Source organism: Rhinoraja longicauda, chromosome 1 (genome assembly GCF_053455715.1).
Source record: "Rhinoraja longicauda isolate Sanriku21f chromosome 1, sRhiLon1.1, whole genome shotgun sequence".
Taxonomy (NCBI): Eukaryota; Metazoa; Chordata; class Chondrichthyes; order Rajiformes; family Arhynchobatidae; genus Rhinoraja; species Rhinoraja longicauda.
Genome location: NC_135953.1, coordinates 135740954 through 135762692, shown reverse-complemented (window position 1 = coordinate 135762692; position 21739 = coordinate 135740954). Strand labels below are relative to the sequence as shown.

Genomic DNA, 21739 nt, shown 5'->3' with positions numbered 1-21739 from the left:
TCATCGAAAGCAATTGCAAACTGGATTAAAGCTTTGAAGAATTTGGAATAGTTGGAAGCCTCGCCAATTTGTTTTGACGCCCATCTCACCCTGCCCCCTTTGTTGCCCAATTATAGACAATAGACAATAGGTGCAGGAGTAGGCCATTCAGCCCTTCGAGCCAGCACCGCCATTCAATGCGATCATGGCTGATCACTCTCAATCAGTACCCCGTTCCTGCCTTATCCCCATACCCCCTCACTCCGCTATCCTTAAGAGCTCTATCCAGCTCTCTCTTGAAAGCATCCAACGAACTGGCCTCCACTGCCTTCTGAGGCAGAGAATTCCACACCTTCACCACTCTCTGACTGAAAAAGTTCTTCCTCATCTCCGTTCTAAATGGCCTACCCCTTATTCTTAAACTGTGGCCCCTTGTTCTGGACTCCCCCAACATTGGGAACATGTTTCCTGCCTCTAATGTGCCTCTTAGCAATTTGTCCAAGGTCTTTTGATCCAGGCAGAATCAACTCTGGCTAAAACCATGAATCTCATTGAAAGGAATTCAATGAGTTACATCCATCGTATGGCAAACGGTCGTCCAAATGGTGAACTGTTTCTAGCAAAATACCACCTCTTGACATCCAACCTGAAATTGACCTTGCATCACTTAAAATTTTGTCCGATGGTCTTCCCTAACCTATTACATTTCAACTCTTAGCTTGAACATTCCTATTCTCTTTATTCATCCTGACAGTAAAACTGAGCACTATATTCTGAATCTTAACTGCATGTATTGTCTTGCATTGAGTTGTTCTATAAATGCGTCCCATCACCCCATGTCTTCCAGCTATAATTTATGAACTGTCTGCTGGACTATCTTAAACTACTCAGCACTTGTATTGAAAGGTGTACGTGTTTGGCATTCATCTTGCCCGCATACATAATGCTGCAATTCTCTAAATTGAATATTATTAAGCAATGTTGGACATCTGCCTGAATCCTCAAGAACTGTCTGATCCAGTCCAGACATTTAATGTCTTGAAACGGGAATAAATATTGTAAGTTACCTTTTAAAGTTGCGAATTCTGCAACCAACACCTCAATCAAATTTGTGAAAAAAATTAATAAAAAGAAAGGGCTTCCCTACTGATCAGTCCAGGAGACAATTGGTGAATGAACTCCAAACACATCCATGTCCATTGCGGTTTAGGTTTATTTTGACATGTGTACCAATGACCAATGAAAAGATTTTGTTTTGCATGCTGTCCAATAAGATTAGGTAATACCATACATAAATACAGTCAAAACAAGTTATTTGCATTGTAGGACACCGATTCTAGGGACAAAGTTCAATTATCGCAATGGCAGAGATGAATCGGACAGTATCCTAACTTATGGAAGAAGGCCTGCTTGTGGCCTTCCAGTCACTTTTGACTTCAGCTCAATATGTTACCTAAAGCCTAGAGGCCTAGATTTTTACATTTAAAAAACATCCCATTATAACTTGACAAAAGTATTTTGATTTTCTAAGCCGATATCAGCTCGACACCCCACACTGCAGAATCATACAAAACAGAAACGGGCACTTCAGCCACCCTGTCTAGGCTGACCAAGTACCTAGCTACGCTAGTCCCATTTATCCTAGTGATTTATTTGAAGAATATATAAAATTGTAAAATGTAACTTGTTAATTGAGGATAGTGTGTGGGTGTCTCTAATGTAACACTCTGCATGTCGTTATGTGTGTTCCTACTTACGATCTCTTAATATCTCCTATAATAAATATCAGAGTATGGGGCATAGTTCCTTTTACTTTTGAAAGATCTAACCACATTAGCTGATTCTAATATTCAGGATAGTCTAGCCCTGGACTGCAGTGTAGGAGCTCCCACTATTTGAATCACTGGTATGAGAGGGCAATGGTGGATATAATCTAACATAGCATTTATGGAGGACCATGGTAACAATCTACATAATTTCTTCCCGGTGCTCCAATTTACCGCACCATTGGATCATCCTGTATTTAATTACTTCCATCTCTACTCTCCAATTGCCTTTCTTCAACAGAAATATCATTACCAGTTGGCAGAATTGCACAAAATACTTAACGTAGCATTGTTTGTATTTCTGTTTGCCTCGGCAATCAGATGTAGAATTCCCATTCTCTAGAGGGTGAATACTGGGGATTAACTTGATCCAATTAGTTATTTTCTTTTTGATGATGAAGTAACACGGGAGGTATGGTAAATGTGTCCTTTTGACTCTGCGTTCTGATATCTGTGTTGTTGAGTTCCTCCAGCACTGCTTCTTTCCCCCATCAAGTGCCTGCTTGTCGTGCTGAATAAAGACCTTTTTATAGATACAGCATGGTTTATTCAGTCACAAGAGAAATGTAATTTTACCTGTTACTCAACCAAAAAAATCTAATGGCTTTGTTTCTAATTATTAGATTGAGAGGTATGGTTTTCCTTCAGACTTGAGTCTCTCTCCACCTGAGAGCCTCCGATTGTTTGATACAATGGCTTTGTGGACATCTTGGCCCCGGGCACAGGTACTTTGCTTAAATGACCTGCATACATTGTGAATGTGTCTGTTAAATTTCACACGCCTGATTGTTTTTCTTTTTTCCTTAAAAAGGAATTAAATCCTGAAGAATATAAAGATTTCAAGGATAAAATTGTTATCAAAAAGAGTGATGTGAGGAAATATGAGGCTGAGTTAAAAGATGAGTTAGTAAACTGGATTACATCGGGACACAGTGTTCAGGTACTCTCTTAGTTAACAATAACAACATTTTTAAAAATTGTATTTAATGTTGTAATATTGAAAATCAAAATTTGAATTTTCATAATACAGTTCAGTCAATGATCTACTTTTTAAAATGTCATCACCATTGTAATATAAAAAATGTAACAGCCACTCAAAGCTTCCTCAAGCAGCAGTATAATAGTATATTAGATTATTGTCTGAAGAAGGGTCTCGACAAAACGTCACCCATTCCTTCTCTCCAGAGATGCTCCCTGTCCCGCTGAGTTACTCCAGCATTTTGTGTCTACCTTCGATTTAAACCAGCATCTGCAGTTCTTTCCTACACAGTATAATAATATAAGCTGGTTTGGTAATGTTGAGTGGAGGGTGAATACTAACTAGTATATCTAAGGTAATCCCTCTGATGAAGAGTCATGTTGTTCCATTTTATATCCATCAGAAAGTGTATAGAATCATACAGCGTAGAAACAAGCCCTTTGGCCCAACTTGCCCATGCCAGCCAACATGTCTCATCTACACCAGTTCCACCTGCCTGCATTTGGCCCATGTCCCTCTAAACCTATCCTATCCATGTACCTGTCCAAATTTTTTTTTAAATGTTGCGATAGCACCTGCTTCAACCACCACCTCTAACGGTTCGTTCTATATACCTACTGCTCTTCAAACACGATAGATCAAAGCAGATGATCAGGGAAATGTAGAACGGTTCATTGGCTGAGGCGAAGGTGGCAACAAGGCATACAACAGCAAAATTCATCAGGATAACAGTGAAACTAGTTTAGAGAACAAGGGCGGGGGATGGGGGGGGGGGTGGACAGAGAGAGAAGGGTTTCAACCCAAAACGCCACCCATTCCTTCTCTCCAGAGATGCTTGTCGTTTTGAGTTACTCCAGCATTTTGTGTCCATCTTCATTGTAAACCAACAACTGCAGTTCCTCCCTGCACAACTATAAACTCTCTCTCTCTCCCCTCCCTCCCTCCCTCTCTTTCTCTCTCTCTCTCTCCCTCTCTCCCCCTCTCTCTCCCTCCCTCCACGACCTTAAACGTCTAGTTTATTTCTGTGACTGGGATTTTTTGCTCTAGTTTCTAACAATTCACACTTATCTACAGTTAACTACACGGTTTTAGTTCAGTGTACTTGAATTATTTCATCTTCTTTACTGTATTTATACAGTCTCATTTCAATTATTGATAATTTAAGGCTGCAGAAGTGTTGGACAAGTTGAAACCAAGAAATGTTGTGAATTCTCCAGCAACCATGGTTAAGAATTTTCCCATGCTCGTCGAAGCTCTGCAGAAACAACGCCAGCTACCAGCTTTATTTTTCTCGTAAGTGTCTCTTTAGTTTGATATTTGTAATTGGATAAAAATTATAATTTACTGTCTGTTACAAGTTTCAAGGCATCGTGCTTCCAAGTTCTTTAATTAGTTCTCTGCAGTATTGAAGTAATTTATTATTATAACAGTCCTATCTTTAGCTGGGTGCTGCCCATTGGTTAGGTTCAATAGATCAATTGGGACAATTCAATCTACTTCAAGATGGAGATAATTAATTAGATAGATTTCTGGGGTCACTGCAGGACAGGTTACTGCTATGGAACCATGGGACTTAAATAGTTTGGAAGGTAACCACTATTTTTGTCTTCACTGTAAAGCGGATTAGAGTGCAAGAGGAAGGGATGTAGGTGGAAGGTGGGGATCAGTCTGAAGAAGGGTTTCAACCTGAAGCATCGCTTAATTGGGTTGAGATCTTGATATTAAATCATAACTTATTTTGTCCCACGCCAATTTTGCTTGGTGGGACTGGGTAAAATATCAAAATCTTCAGGCTGGACAGTTCTTAGTATTTTACACATCAATGAAGGGAGTTTATTTCGAGAGTTGATTGCTGGTGGCCCGTCTGAGACACTGATAGCATGGTTGTGCAGTCTCATGTCTTGTGGGGCACATGAGTCCGATGTACGAGCCACACACACGTGGGGCACATGAAGGCCGTTGTGGGAGGATTTACGGTTGCAGCGTATCCTCCTGTCTCTCACGCAACGAGTCGGCCTAAGTGTTCGAATTTGATTATGTGACCAAAAATGTGTGAAACAATGTTATGTTTTAACTCAGCTACACAAAAATGAGATGCACCCTATATACTGACACTCCCTCCCTCATGCAATATGCAACTTGCATTTGCGTAAACAATTCTTCACTCAGTCTCTAGTGAAATCAAGGCAGTTTGCAATTTCTGCAAAACTACTTGTTCGTACAGTTTTGACCCGCTGAGTTACTCCAGCAGTTTATGATTCATCATTTGTAACATGCTGCCACTCCAGGGGTTTACGTTTCCAAGCTGCATCTCTAAACTAAAAGAATACCTGCCCGATATGCAAATGTCGTACAATGCAGACCTCCCAACCCTTCCGAATTTGGCGGAAAGTTTCCGCTTTCTTATTTCATTTCCGGCATTCTGATTTCGCCTCACATTTTTTTGCAAAACACATGCCTCGCCGCTGGCTTGGCCTCGCTGCGTAGCGTGAGGCCCGTTGATGTTGAGAGGGGATGTGGGGGTCGGTGGGGGAGGAGGGGTGAGGGAGAAGGGGGAAGGAGAAGGGGGGAGGGGTGGGGGTAGAGTGGGAGTGGGGGGAGGGGGGTGGGAGTAGGGGGGGACATGGACCGTTGTGATTTGCTGTTGAAGACCACTCGAGCAAGAATGTTTTCAATGAAATTAGGTACGTGCAGTTTTAAATGAAACTCTTCATAACTTAGTCATACATTTTATGACCATTGTTCTTTTATTCAATACCAAGATAATTGGGATGTGTGAGGAAAAAGCAAAATAGAAAAAACAAAACAAAACAAAATTTTCTTTGTCTTGCAAAAAGTATCTATGTTCAATAACCTTTCTATAAATAGCAGAATATACTCATGATAGGCCTGACATTGTACATGTCCAAGTACATGTAGGAAATAATAGTCGTTTTTCATATGCGCATTTGGTGTGCATCCTATTTTTTGCTGAAAAGTTGCATTACGCGCCACATTATGAATTTTTATGTAAAATTATGAATTTTAGACATCAAAATTATGAATTTTGGACATCAAAATTATGAATTTGTAAAATCAAATGTTGGGAGGTCTGACAATGTGCTCAGGGGGCAGATTACTGAGGGAGCCATCACTAAGGGACATACTACACACGGGCACACCTTAACCAGTCTGATAACTGAAAGGAGACGGAGATACACCTGTGAATCTTGGTTTCTTTCTTATCCCGTGCTCACTGCAGACTGAAAGGTACAAACTCCACAAAGAAGGAAAATAGATAGTACACAAAACTCTATTGCACTTCCAAACTCTCCTTCCCCTTCCGCAATTTATGAAGTGTGACTTGCAGTTTTGCCTCTGGTGGGACCTGTTGCGCAAAGCTAAATATGAAACTGCTGAAGAACCGGTTGAGTTCAGCAGTCCTGTTATTCCTCTGCTGCAGGGCCTGCTACGTCACATTCCCTCTGAATCCGGGTGACTTCAGACATGTACTACTCGCTGTGTAACTGGCCGAGTGTCATGATCCAAGCACTCACCTCAAATATTCAGATGAATGACGGATTCATCCATTCTCAGACGGTAAGATGGTAACATAATTGGGACGGAACAGAAATTGCCACAGACTGAGAAATGTTCGACAATGAGCAGTTCAGGTCCTGCGATTTATTCAAATTAATCCCATTCCATTTATTTTGTTCATGCCAAACCACCAGGCAACTGAAGGGAACAGTTCCGACTTGCGTGAAAATCTGACTAGCCTAAGGGTTTACGGAAAGTAACCTTTGCCTAAGTCGGGTAGTGTCTGTATTCTGATTTTATTTTTCATGCAAGTTTTCTTTCGATTGATTGCAGTAGAATTTTTTTTTTTTTCACTTGCATCGTTCAAGGGGACAAATTGGATGTGTAAAGTAGACACAGGGAACTGTAGAGGCAAAATTTTGAGCCAAAAAACACAGTGCTGCAGTAACCCAGTAGGTCAGGCAGCATCTTTGGAGAACTTGCATAGGTGACATTTTAGGATGGAACCCATCTTTAGACTGCAGTAGGGGAGGGGGTAGAAAGCTGGAAGAGAGACTGGGACAGGACAAAGTCAGGCAAGTAATAGATGGGAGAATGTAGAAAAAAAGAATTGCAGATGCTGGTTAAAACACAAAAGGACACAAGTTGCTGGAGTAACTCAGCAGCTCAGGCAGCATCCCTGGAGAACATAGATAGGTGACATTTCGGGTTGACGCTCTTCCATCAGGCATGCAGGTGATGTGGGGGGGGGGGGGGGCTTGATTACAGGTGGATGGTCAAAGGCCAAAGATGAAAATGTGAGATGAGGAAAGAAGAGGTGTGATGTGTGTGGCCAAAGGAAGGGATGTTATTGAAAGGGGGTTGAGATAGTGGTAGGCAAAGGGGGCCCTTCCAGGTGGGGCACAAGGAAGAGATGGTGGGGGGAAAAAAGGATTGGGGTGTTGGTTAGTTACCCAAAATTGGAGAATTCAATGTTCATATTGCTGGGTAGTAAGCTAAAGGAACAGCACCTCATGTTCCACTCGGGTAGCTTGCAACCCGACAATATGACTAATGAATTCCTCAGTTTTCAGTAACTAGCCAATAACCCCCTCCGCTCTTTTCAGTCCACCTCTCTTCCCTGTAGATACCCACCCATTTCTCCCATTATCCTGCCCCACCCACCCTTCCCCTTCCTCCCACATCCCTTCCTCTTGCCCAAGTCTGGAAGAGCTGCAGCAAGACAACTTGAATCAACTTTTACAACTCAAATCCTCCTTACATCGAAGACAAATATTAGTTATTTTCCTAACTGTGTACTGTACCTGACAAATGGCACCTGCGTCTCAACTGGGAATGTGCTGGATTAAATTAAGAAATATACAATTTGTGGATCTTAGAGCATGTAATAAAATTTAGTGCTCACTAGCTTTATGGACGACTTGCTGATCTATTTTTACTTGCTTAAAATGACAGAAATAAGATGTATGTTGTATAATTTTTAGTTGTCTTTTTTTTCCAGATTTAGCGTTTCTTTAGTAGAACGACTAGCCAAAGAAACATTCCAGCATGTCACAAACAAGGAGCAAATAAAAAGGGGATCGGATGATGCAAAAAAAAGACTTGAAGTTGAAAACAAACTTCGCAAATTATCAAAGCGTGCCGGGAAAAAACAACCTTCGTAAGTTGTATGTTTATCTTCATGTTTGTACTTTCAGCTTTTAAAAACTATTGAATTTATTTTTGTTCATTGGCAAAGGTCAGCAAAACCTAAACTGGTTGGTGCATAAACTAGATCAGATGCAGCTGTTATTTTACATTCTCTTTAGCACTGTGCTGACATTGATGGAGGGCATGATCAAGCAAGGTATTGAAACTAGCCTGCCATTGTGGACTGAGAACTGATCCAAAATCTAAAATTATCCAGGTTTTCAACAGTCATATGAGTCATAAGAGTCATAATTGTCATATGACCTGGGCTGGAACAATGAAATTTGTGTTGCAGCCTTTCCGACGCATTAATCCGTCTGCAACCATAATGCAGTGTCTGATAGTATCAGTAATAATCAATTAGAAGGAAATAGGGTGACGTGTGGAAGCAGAAGCGGCTGAAAGTGGAAGCTTTATAGGAGCAATGGGCATATTCGCTTTGGCACTGCTGTGGTGGCAGATTTACTGAGTTTGGTTAGATTAGTTATGTTTTAATGTTTAGTTATTTTCCAAGATTGAACTTCCATAACAGACTGACAAAACAGGCTGAATGTTCTACGACTACTCAAAATAAGAAAGCATCTATGCCCACTAAAATACCAAAATACTACAATCCCTCGCAAGAATAATCACCAAAGGATATCACAGAACTGATACCCAGAAACCACCACCGAACAATTGAGCCTCAAAATAACAGAGCAGCTTTGATCTGCAAAGTATTTCAAACTAACTCAGTCATACAAAGCAGCTCAAACAGGCACAGTGCTCCCCACCCCACACCCATATAGAGTCGATAATACAACAATAGAATACAATATCCTTTATTGTCATTGTACAAGTACAACGAGATTTTGATTGTCGCTTCCATATCGATGCTATCAAATCAAATATTAAATAAATCACAGCGAACATGTAAACAACAAAAGGGGGGGGGAAGAAAAGGGGGAACAAGGTAAAGTGCAACAAAAAAAAAGGTTCATGCAGGGGTCAGTTGTGCCAGATGACCCTGGGGGCAGAGACAGACCATGGTGGGCTCTGTAAGCAGTTAAACAATAAATGTTTTTCTATTTTGGCACTTCAGCTGTATGGGCACCATGTCTACCATCTGTCTTTCTGAAATTGATGAATCATTAGTTTCTTAGTCACCAGTACTGGCATCATTGGTTTTACTCTTGTTATCAGTTCTATGATACCCTTTGGTGATTATTCTTGCGAAGGATTGTAGTATTTTGGTATTTTAGTGGGCATAGATGCTGTCTTATTTTGAGTAGTCATAGAACATTCAGCCTGTTTTGTCAGTCTGTGGAAGTTCAATCTTGGAAAATAACTAAACATTAAAACATAACGAATCTAACCAAACTCAGTAAATCTGTCACCACAGCAGTGCCAAAGCGAATATGCTCATTCCTCCTATAAAGCTTCCACTTTCAGCCGCTTCTGCTTCCACGCGTCACCCTATTGCCTTCTGATTGATTATTACTGATACTATCAGACACTGCTTGTAACTGGCAGTCACAGATTTTATTTTAAATAGTTATTTGAATAGTCTGCCTGGCTTCAAATATGATTGAGTACACTTGACCTTTTTTACTTGGTGTCCATATGAACACTTCCAAAGTTTCATTGCTGTTCTGTTTGTTCTGACTTTTAAACAGTTCTGCAATGTACATCTGCAGTTTCAGTAACAGGTGGATGAATATCATGTCAAATCTTGACTAGTTTTGCCCTTCTCTAACCTTCTTGCCAGAATCCAATTGAAATTGTTTACTACAGTGCCCTTCATAATGTTTGGGACAAGGACCCATCATTTATTTATTTGCCTCTGTACTCCACAATTTGCGGTTAAAGTGCACATTGTCAGATTTTATTAAAGAGCATTTTTATACATTTTGGTTTCACCATGTAGAAATTACAGCTGTGTTTATACATACTCCCATTTTAGGGCACCAATGTTTGGGACACATGGCTTCACAGGTGTTTGTAATTGCTCGTGCGTGTTTAAATGCCTCCTTAATGCAGGTATAAGAGAGCTCTCAGCACCTAGCCTTTCCTCCAGTCTTTCTATCACCTTTGGAAATGTTATTGCTGTTTATCAACATGAGGACCAAAGTTGTGCCAATGAAAGTCAAAAAAGCCATTTTGAGACTGAGAAACAAGAATAAAACTGTTAGCGACATCAGCAAAACCTTAGGCTTAGAAAATCAACTGTTTGGAACATAGTTCAGAAGAAAGAGAGCACTGGTGAGCTTACTGATCGCAAAGGGACTGGCAGGCCAAGGAAGACCTCCACAGCTGATGACAGGCGAATTCTCTCTATAATAAGGAAAAATCCCCCAAACACATGTCTGACAGATCAGAAACACTTTCAGGAGTCAGGTGTGGATTTGTCAATGACCAATGTCTGCAGAAGACTTCATGAACCAAAATACAGAGGCTACACTGCAAGATGCAAACCACTGGTTAGCCGCAAAAATAGGATGGCCAGGTTACAGTTTGCCAAGAAGTACTTAAAAGAGCAACCACAGTTCTGAAAAAAGCTCTTGTGGACAGATGAGAGAAGATTAACTTATATCAGAGTGATGGCAGGAGCAAAATATGGAGGGGAGAAGGAACTACCCAAGATCCAAAGCATACCACCTCATCTGTGAAACACGGTGGTGGGGGTGTTATGGCCTGGGCATGTATGGCTCACTTATCTTCATTGATGATACAACTGCTGATGGTAGTACCATAATGAATTCTGAAGTGTATATACACATCCTATCTGCTCAAGTTCAAACAAATGCCTCAAAACTCTTTGGCCGGCAGTTCATTGTACAGCAAGACAATGAGCCCAAACATACTGCTAAAGCAATAAAGGAGTTTTTCAAAGCCAAAAAATGGTAAATTCTTGAGTGGCCAAGTCAATCACCCGACCTGAACCCAATTGAGCATGTCGTTTATATGCTGAAGAGAAAACTGAAGGGGACTAACTCCAAAACAGGCATAAGCTAAAGATGGCTGCTATACAGGCCTGGCAGAGCATCACCAGAGAAGACACCCAGCAACTGGTGATGTCCATGAATCGTAGACCAAGCAGTCATTGCATGCAAAGGAGATGTAACAAAATACTAAACATGACTACTTTAATTTACATGACATTGCTGTGTCCCAAACATTATGGTGCCCTGAAATGGGGGGGACTATGTATAAACACTGCTGTAATTTCTACATGGTGAAACAAAAATGTATAAAAATGGCCTTTATTAAAATCTGCCAATGTGCACTTGAACCACATGTGATTTTTTTTCTATTACGAATCTCAAATTGTGGAGTACAAAGGCAAATAAATAAATGATGGGTCTTTGTTCCAAACATTATGGAGGGCACTGTAATTGTGACCACTGGGGTATTGATTATGGGTGAGATTGCTCAATCACCCCATTATCTTCCAAAGGAATATGGATCTTTTAATATTTTGCTTGCTTTTCATTGAATATTCTCATGATTCTAAGAGTTTTGCCTCTTTCCTCTACAGTGTGCATTTCAGTCATTGGTTTATGTTTTAGCCATTTGAATTGCATTCCACAAAATCATAAATTCTGTTTGCAGTGATCCAAAAGAATCCCAGGTGTCTGACAATATGGTTATGAAAGAAACTGAGCAGGAAATGTTACACCAGAAACTTCAGGAATTGAGGAGGATTCCACCAGACTGCACCTATGCAGTCGAAAGTGCTGCGGACCGTAAGGTACAGTATGTTTCCGTTGTGCTGTAAACAGCAATTTTCAATATCCAACTACTCTTGGGTTGTTATGGTTACTGAATGTTGCTATGTCCGTATGTAATTTACTGTCATCTGAAGGCCTAACCATAAATGTAGCGTTTTATCACGCTTCAGAAATGTGCTACGGTACGATTACTGTGGAATCTAGCAGTGTACGAGTTGTCTGCCTTTGGTTATCTTCCGCATGGGCAGATATTGCAAAAAGCAGCAGGGTAAATGACCAAGTTTCATGTAGAGCACATTTTCCATATTTATAAAGGAAACAAAAAAGGTTATACCATTGCCATCAAAAACCTCTACTAATGGCAACTGTGTTCTGTTAACAATTTAGTACGCAAATAAAATACAGACGTATTTTTAATCTTTACAATTATCTGAAAGAAAAAATATAGCAATTGGACATTTAAAAATGTTTTTCCTAATCCAAAATAATAAAAAGATGAATTTATCTTGGTTTTTTGCATTTTATCTATTCAAACAAATTGCAAAATTGAATACTGTGAATGAAGAATGTTTTTTCTAACTACACGTAAAATTTGCCAACATGAATTTTAATCATCTATGTTGTTGACTTCAAATCATAGTTTTGATGATATAAAGTTTGTATTCCAAAATAATATCAGCCAATATGTTTGAAATTTTCTAGATTCTAGATACAATCTTTCAACGATTGCAACAAGCCAAAACAGCAAATCAGTTGCGCTTTTATTTGGAGAGAGGCATTGGATATCATCATCCTTCATTAAACAGCAAAGGAAGACAAGCTGTGGAGATGCTCTTCAGACTTGGATTTGCCAGGGTCAGTGTTTAATGAACATGGATTGTGTTCACCTAAGCCATCGCTCACTGAATCTTTTAATGCTATTGTGCTACTCTTTTGGATTTAATGTTGTGATGTACTGTAGTAATCTATTTTATTTCTGGTCCCTCTTTGTGACCGATGGTAGGGCAGCCGACTTACGTAAGTGCTACGTTCCGTTAATCCTTTCTTATGTCTGATTTTCCACAAGTCGGAATCGCCTTAAAACTAGGTACATACAAAGAACTACAGATGCTGATTAATACACAAAATGACATAAGGAATAACTCAGCGGCTTAGGCAACATCTCGAGAACATGGATAGTTGATGTTTTCGATCGGGACCCTTCTTCAGGCATCAGTCTGTGTCATTTCACCATGAATCTAGGTGGTCTTCTTCACCAGCTGCCATACCATCCAGTTGACATGGCTGTTTAGTTTAGTTTAAAGATACAGCGCGGAAACAGGCCCTTTGGCCCAACGGGTCCGCACTGATCAGCGATCCCCGCATATTAACACTATCCTACAAACACTAGGGACAATTTTTTACATTTACCAAGTCAATTAACCTACAAACTTGTACGTCTGGAATGTGGGAGGAAACCGAAGATGTCTGAGAAAACCCACGCAGGTCACGGGGAGAACGTACAAACTCCGTACAGACAGCACCCATGGTCGGGATCGAGCCCGAGCCTCCAGCGCTACATTCGCTGTAAGGCAGTAACTCTACCGCTGCACCACCGCTGCCCACGGTTCTTGCGGCTCTTGCTCCACTGTCAAAAACACCTCCATCCTTGGAGTTGCTGACAACTTCAAAGGTTTCTCCACAACTTCAGCAGTGAAGGGGGAGCGGACAAAGCGAAGGCCAACAGGAAGAGAGGGAGGGAGGGCTGGTGAGAGGGCAGGGAGCCTCACGGTGACCGAGCGTATCCTATCGGTGGCCTAAAGACTATACATAATTACAATCAAACTGTCCACAGTGTACAGATACAGGATAAAGGGAATAACCTTTTAGTGCAAGATTAAAGATGGTCCAAGGGTCTTGAATAAGGAGGATGGTAATTCGGGGCCGCTCTCTAGTTGGTGATAAGATGGTTCCGTTGCCTGATAACAGCTGCAAAGAAACTGTTCCTGAATCTGGAGGATATTTCCACTAGTGGGAGAGTCTAGGACCAGAGGACACTGCCTCAGAATAAAAGGACATACCTTTAGAAAGGAGTCGAGGAGGAGTTTCTTTAGTCAGGTGGTGGTGAATCTGTGGGACTCATTCTACCAGTGCCTTTGAGGGCCATGTTTCAGAAACTTGAAATATAGATTTGGTTGGAGAAATTAGAGCTGCCGATATATAAGATTTGAAGAGGTTGGGTGCTGTGAGGATATTTCTTTTGGGGGAAAGAAATGAAAGTTGGCTGGGTTGGTAAGGGAAGTGTGGAGCAGAATATTGGATCACCTTTTTAAGACTAAGAAAACTTAAGAATTGTGAATCCTCAGAATTCTGTTCTCGGGAGGGCTGTGGATCCTTTGCCATCAAAATTATCGAGGGCTGAAATGCTTGTGGGGTCTTGGAAGAACGTGAATATTTTTATTATTTAAATAGTTCTCTTATTTTGTTGTAAGTAAAGATATTCATAAACATTCATCTGCAGTGATATCTTCAACTGGTGAAGCAACAAGACTGGGGGTAGAGTCTCACAGCCTGTTAGTCTGTGTTGTTGGCCATTTACTCTGGGAGAGATGTAGCTGCCCCACTGCCATGCTGCAGCCATTGTTCCTGTGGAAGATTGTCTCCAGGCCAGTGCTGGAAGTAACAGTGCAGCACAAGTGTAGGCACTTGCAGGTTGAGTCACCAGAATGTTAACCTCTTTAGAATTTTTTTTAAAAATCAAAATAAAACTCAATTTGTACTACGTAACTTTTATGCGACTAGTTGATCCCAGGCAAAAATAACAAGTGCTGTTATTTTTCTGAGGTGATTTTATAGTTACCTCAAGCATGGGTTCTGGCAGGCAAAATCAAATAATGTGAAAATACGATTTTATAGATTTGGTAAAAAACAAATGATTAAACTGATTTAAGAACCAAATACTTTTGGTTCTTGATGAAATTGACAGATCCTAATACTGGCTCAGTCTGCCTTAACCGCTGGCTCGGCGATTGTTTTGCTCAACACCTTCGCTCAGTCCGCCTTAACCAACCTGATCTCCCGGTGGCTGAGCACTTCAACTCCCCCTCCCAGTCTGACCTTTCTGTCATGGGCCTCCTCCAGTGCCATAGTGAGGCCCACCGGAAATTGGAGGAACAGGACCTCATATTTCGCTTGGGCAGCTTGCAGCCCAGCGGTATGAACATTGAGTTCTCCAACTTTAGATAGTTCCTCTGTCCCTCACTTCCCCTCCCCCTTCCCAGTTCTCCCTCTATCTTCCTGTCTCCACCTATATCCTTCCTTTGTCCCGCCCCCGTGACATCAGTCTGAAGAAGGGTCTCGACCCGAAACGTCACCCATTCTCTCCTAAGATGCTGCCTGACCTGCTGAGTTACTCCAGCATTTTGTGAAATAAATACCTTCAATTTGTACCAGCATCTGCAGTTATTTTCTTACATAGATCCTAATACTATAATCATTCCACTCTGGAAAGTTCTAGCAATGTAACAAAACATTTCAGGATGCAATTTTTGTTTTGGCTGAGATTTATTCATTTCATGAATTTGTTTTTCTGTAGGTTGTAACTGCTACTGGAACTCTCGCGTTGGGTATTAACATGCCATGTAAAACTGTTGTCTTTCTTGATGATTCTGTTTCACTGGATGCACTGCAATACAGACAGGTATCACATCCATCCATATTGAGATTTATTTTTAATATAATATTCTAAATAAACCACTTGCAAGTAAAATAATTGCATTTTTTCCACCTCTAAATAATCAATTTTTAAAAGAATTCTGCTGCCATAAAATACAATTGTAATCAAAGCTTAATTTTTCAAAAGCTTGACTTCCTGGTGTTCTCTTTCCAGATGTCTGGCCGAGCTGGAAGACGAGGTTTTGATGTGATTGGCAATGTGATCTTTTATTGTGTCCCATTGCCCAAAGTGCAAAGGCTTCTCAAAGCAAGCGTTCCCGAACTTAGGGGCCAGTTTCCTTTGTCTATTTCCCTTGTGCTACGTCTTATGATGCTGGCTGCAAAATCGGATGACAGAATGGATGCAGAAGCCAAGGTATTTAGATAACTGGCAAGCCAAGTCACAGAAATATTTCATTTAACCGCGTTAGTTTTTTATTTCAATATCATCGCTAAAATCATTGTTAATATATTGCTGAGATTGATAAAAAAAACTGTCACAAACAAAAATATGTTAGGGTTATGGTTGCCTGTTTGATCTTCATGATTTGAACTGGATATCCATCAATAGAATGATAAAATTTAAAAATATGTTTATTTTATGTTTGATCTTTTAAATGCAAATCCTGACTTGGTAAAGTGACAATTGCCTTTTCGAGTTTTTAAAAAGGGAGGATTTTTAAACCTATTGAAAAGACTAGGCTTGCATATTGAAAAGACTAGGCTTGTATATTGAAAAGACTAGGCTTGTATATTGAAAAGACTAGGCTTGTATATTGAAAAGACTAGGCTGGTATATTGAAAAGACTAGGCTTGTATATTGAAAAGACTAGGCTTGTATATTGAAAAGACTATAGGTTTGTATATTGAAAAGACTAGGCTTGTATTCACTGGAGTTTAGAAGGATGAGAGGGGATCTTATAGAAACATAAAATTATAAAAGGACTGGACAAGCTAGATGCAAGAAAAATGTTCCCAATGTTGGGCGAGTCCAGAACCAGGGGCCACAGTCTTAGAATAAAGGGGAGGCCATTTAAAACTGAGGGGAGGAAAAACTTTTTCAGCCAAAGAGTTGCGAATTTGTGGAATTCTCTGCCACATCCACTGGATGGATTTAAGAGAGAGTTAGATAGAGCTCTAGGGGCTAGTGGAATCAAGGGATATGGGGAGAAGGCAGGCATGGGTTATTGATTGGGGACGACCAACCATCATCACAATGAATGGCGGTGCTGGCTCGAAGGGCCAAATGGCCTCCTCCTGCACCTATTTTCTATGTTTGATTTAAAAGGATAAAATGGCAACAACAAAAAAACGCATTTTGTCACTCCTGCTATCTTCAAAATTGAACCAAAGCATTAAAGTAAACTGTCATTTTTAATGTGATAGGATGAAAACACTGTTGGTTTATTTTTGCAGTTGTGCAAAATTGATTCCTCTCCCCATTCTTCTAGTTTTCAGTTATTTAATTGAAGCTTGGTTTATCAGCATTTTTAAAGATATAAATAAAAAATACTCAAATTGGTGTATTTCAATACACACGGCAGATTCTACAGAATGAAAACCTGGTTAACATAAAGCTGTTTCATACATTTAGTGCCATTCATCCTCAACATTAAACTTCATCCTCAACATTGATGGTCTCCCAGTATCCACCTCACCTCACATCCGGAATCTTGGAATCATCCTTGATCAAACCCTCTCCTTCGACAAACACATCACAAAGACAGCAGCCTTCTTCCACCTCAAAAATATTGCCCGTCTCCGTCCATCCCTCTCCTCCACAGCTGCAGAAACCCTCATCCACGCCTTCATCACCTCCCGTCAGGACTACTGCAACAGCCTCCTCTATGGCGCACCCTCAAAAATCATCAATAAACTTCAATACATTCAAAACTCCGCTGCCCGTCTACTCACACACACCTCGATCCGTGACCATACCACCCCCGTCCTTTATAAACTCCACTGGCTCCCCATCCCCCAGAGAATCCAGTACAAAATCCTCCTCATAACCTACAAAGCCCTCCATAACCTGGCCCCATCCTACCTGACCGACCTCCTCCACAGGCACACTCCCACCTGCACCCTCCGCTCTGCCGCTGTCAATCTCCTATCCCCCCCACATCCGGACTAAACTCAGATCCTGGGGGGACAGGGCTTTCTCCATCGCTGCTCCCACCCTATGGAACTCACTACCCCAAACCGTTAGAGACTCCTCCACACTCGCCACATTCAAAACATCGCTGCAGTCTCACCTGTTCAGTACTGCCTTCAACCACTGAAGGTCACCTCACCTTCTGTCTCCTTTCTCTGTTCATTTATTTATTTACTTATTTATCTATTTATTCATTTCCCTATGTTCTCAAAATCTCTGTAAAGCGTCTTTGAGTATATGAAAAGCGCTATATAAATAAAATGCATTATTATTATTATTATTATTCATAATCACTGGAAAAATCTATTTCTCCCCTTAGGCTTTGTCTCTGCTGCAACATTCTATGCTGTGCTACGATCAGCCGAAGAAACAGAGAGCATTGAAGTTGTACTTTTTGTTCTGCTTACAGTTTCTTCTCAAAGAGGTAGGCTTTTAAAGTTAATTTTAAAAAGTTACAAAAATTTGATTACTGGTTTCCATGTCTGCCACAACTGTGAATGTCTGCAACTGAGACTGAAACTCTAAAGTAAGTGCAAGTTGAATAAAGACTAGAAACTTAAATGTCACAATCAGGTCAATCTGGGTGGCTCTACTGGTACAAGGTTAGTGGTACTGGGTAAATAATCCTGAAGTTGGCATATTACTGGATATTGCTTGCTATTGCCAAATGAGTTTCTTCAGCAAGGAAAATTTCAAAGCAGAAATAAAATTTGGCGCCTCAGCTCATTGCTCTGTCACATTGCAGCAATCATGACACATCCAGTTTTATATTGTTTGTGGACCATGACTATAGCGATCAAGTGCAATCACTCTCTGTCTTGACGTCCATGTTTTTTGGTTGGGAGCACATGGGCAGTGAGAGTCCTCATTTAATGTCATCGGCACCCCTCTACCCACTGAAGTGATTCACACAGCTAACACAGAAGATTGTATTGAGCCTTTCACTCTATAATTCATTGTATGATGCGCGGACTTCATTGGGAGAGTCCAGATTTATTGCCCATTTCTACGTGCCGTCAGAAGATGGTAGTGAGCCAAGTTCTGAGCCACAGAGCGGTCGTCTATCTGGATAGAGTGTGTTTGGATTTTGCGATTAGGGATTATTTTCTATTTCCAAGGCAGGATAGTGTGAAACTTGGGGAACCCATGAGTGACAGTATTCCCATGCAACTGCTGTGCTCATACTTTTTGGAGTTTGAGAGGCATTGCCCGAGTGGACTAGCTGCCTGGCTGTCGTCCATTTCTGGATACCGTACAGATAATGTATTGCCAATGTGTAATGTGCCAGTCAAGCGGGCTGTTTTGTACCACATAGAACAGTACAACACAGGAACATGCCCTTTGCCCCCACGATGCCTGCACCGAACATGATGCCGAATTGAGTTAATCTCTGTGAGCTGTCTGCACATGGTCCCTGTCCCTCCATTCCCCACATTTTTGTGCTTAAAAGCACCTCATATGCCGCTAACATATCTACTTCTCAGAATCAGAATTACCTTTATTGTCATCCAACAAAAACGTCTTTTGGAAGAGATTTCGTCACACACAGTCCAACAATAAGAGCAGTAAAATAAGCAATTACACACAAAACCACAAACCAACACAAAACAAAAAAAGAAACATCCATCACGGTGAGTCTCCTCCAGCTACCTCCTCACTGTGATGGAAGGCCAGAATGTCTTTTCTCTTCCCCTGCCGTCTTCTCCCGCGGTCAGGCTGTTGAAGTTGCCACGTTCCAGGCCGCACCGGACAGTGAAAGGTCCGCGGCTGGCCGACCCAAGCCCCGCTATTCGGGGCGGGCGAAGACGCCACTGCTGCAGCTGCACGTCGGGGCGGTCGTGGATCTATTACTGATCAGTGTGTTCCAGGCATTTGCTACTGTGTGTTTTTTAAAAAAAACTTGCCATGCCCATCTCTTTTAAACTTGCTCCTCATCTTAAAGCTATGCCCAGCAATATTTGACATACCCACTTAAGGAAAAAGATTCTGTGTGCTCCAGCAATGCATCTCTTCTCTTAAAAAAACAACTATATGGTCTCCATTTAGCCCCCAAAGCACAGAAAATAACCCAAGTTGGTCCAACTTCTCCTTTTGACCAATATCCTCTAATTCAAGCAGCCTGGTAAAATGCTTCTGCACTTTAGAGTCATACAGTGTGGAAACAGGCCCTTTAGCCCAATTTGCCCACACGTCCCAGCTATACTAGTCCCACCTGCCCGCATTTGGTCCACATCCCTCCAAACCTGTCCTATCCATGTACCTGTCTAACTGTTTCTTAAACGTTGGGATAGTCCCTGCCTCGGCCAGCTTGTTCCATGCACCCACCACCCTTTGTATGGAAAAGGTTACCCCTCAGATTCCTATTTTGTGCATCCACCCGATCTATTCCTCTCTTCATTTTATGTACCTCTATAAGATCACCCCTTATACTCCTGCCCTCCAGGGAATAGAGTTATAGCTTACTCAACCTCTCCCTGTAGCTCAGAACCTTGAGTCCTGGGAACATCCTCGTAAATCTTCTCAGTGCCCTTTCCAGCTTGACAACATATTTTCTATAACACTGTGCCCAGAACTGAACACAATACTCTAAATGCAACCTAATCCACGTCCTACCTGTAATTTGACAACTAGAACTGCACTCAATACTCTGAATGCAACCTAACCAATGTTTTATCGAGCTGAAACAGGGTGCTTGTTTTTGTTATAGCTACATTCATCTAGGCAAGTGAAGAGTATTTCAAAAAGCTGAGGGATTGTGCCTTGCACATGAAGGGATGTATTTGGTATGTTAGAAGTCATTCACTTCCAAGCCAGTGTATCACAAAATGCTGGAGTAACTCAGCAGGTCATGCAACATCTAGGAGAGAGGGAATGGGTGACATTTCGGGTCGAGACCCTTCTTCAGACTGATCAATTTGAAGAAGGGTCTCGACCCGAAACGTCACCCATTCCCTCTTTCCTAGATGCTGCCTGACCTGCTGTTATTCCAGCATTTTGTGATACCTTCGATTTGTACCAGCATCTGCAGTTATTTTCCTACACTTCCAAGTCCAAGCTTCCAAGTCTCAAGCATGCTCTTATAGCCACAGTTGAGTTTCTGTTCACTGGGGTGATCCCCAGAAGGTTGATGGTGATTGATTCAATAATGGTAATCCATTGAATGAGAAGTTGGGTTGTTGGACTTCTTGTTCAAAACTCTCTTTGCTCAACACCACCTATGACATGACTGTGACTGGTATGTATCAATCCAAGTTTGAATGTTATGAAAATCCTGCTACTGCAGATATCGACTGTTTCATTTTCTCAGGAGTTCTGAACGGAGTTGAACATTGTGTGGTGATTGGTAGACATTCCAACTTCTGATGAAGGTCCATTGACAATGAATACTGGTGTGAGGAACTCATGCAGTGATGACCTGGGGCTGGAATGATAACTTCAGTAACTAGAATCATCTCTTACGCTAACCAATATTACTCTAACCCATGCAGAATTTTTCCTTTAATCTATATTACTTTTGCCCTTGTTGTGTCTTTCTTCTTGGTGGAGATTGATTTGTGTTACCCAGGCTCCTTGATGCACTCTGTTAAATGAGGATTGAGAAATGCCACTTTGATTTAATTGACTATCGTTCTTGCTTCACATCTTAAACTCTGTTCATAGATCCATGTTTGGACCAAAGGGTGTAATTGTGATTTGGAGTAGTGATACTAGCAAATTTAAACCAGAGCAGGTTATCAGCATAAGATGCTTCCTTAAAACATTGATGCCACTTCCATTGCCTTCTTGTTGATTTAGTTTAGTGAATGGCAGAGGGGTGGATCGGTAATTAGCTGGGCTACATTTCTCTTGCTTTTTTGTTGCTCTATCTAGGCATTGTTGTGCAAGTGCTCCTGCTGTAACTGTAATGGAGAAACTTGGCTGGAGATGTTTTAGAATGAGTTTCTCGAATGCCAGTTATCATTCTTGTTGTCTGCCTTTTTTTTAGATTTAGAGATACAGATTTAGAGATAGATTTTTTTAGATTTAGAGATACAGCGCAGAAACAGACCCTTCGGCCCACCGGGTCCGCGCCGCCCAGCAATCCCCGCACATTAACACTATCCTACACCCACTAGGGACAATTTTTACATTTGCCCAGCCAATTAACCTACATACCTGTACGTCTTTGGAGTGTGGGAGGAAACCGAAGATC

General features: G+C 41.2%; 1 protein-coding gene across 1 annotated transcript in view; it reads left to right on the top strand.

Annotated features, from left to right (window-relative positions):
* The window catches only part of LOC144597547 (putative ATP-dependent RNA helicase DDX60), an 80706-nt gene that overhangs the window by 43446 nt on the left and 15521 nt on the right, over positions 1-21739 (top strand). Inside the window, exons 22-30 of the mRNA XM_078407030.1 lie at positions 2429-2530; positions 2617-2745; positions 3950-4077; positions 7805-7963; positions 11584-11722; positions 12405-12557; positions 15277-15381; positions 15571-15771; positions 17867-17971. Coding sequence (XP_078263156.1) covers positions 2429-2530; positions 2617-2745; positions 3950-4077; positions 7805-7963; positions 11584-11722; positions 12405-12557; positions 15277-15381; positions 15571-15771; positions 17867-17971 — 1221 coding nt within the window. The remainder of the gene's footprint in view (positions 1-2428; positions 2531-2616; positions 2746-3949; positions 4078-7804; positions 7964-11583; positions 11723-12404; positions 12558-15276; positions 15382-15570; positions 15772-17866; positions 17972-21739) is intronic.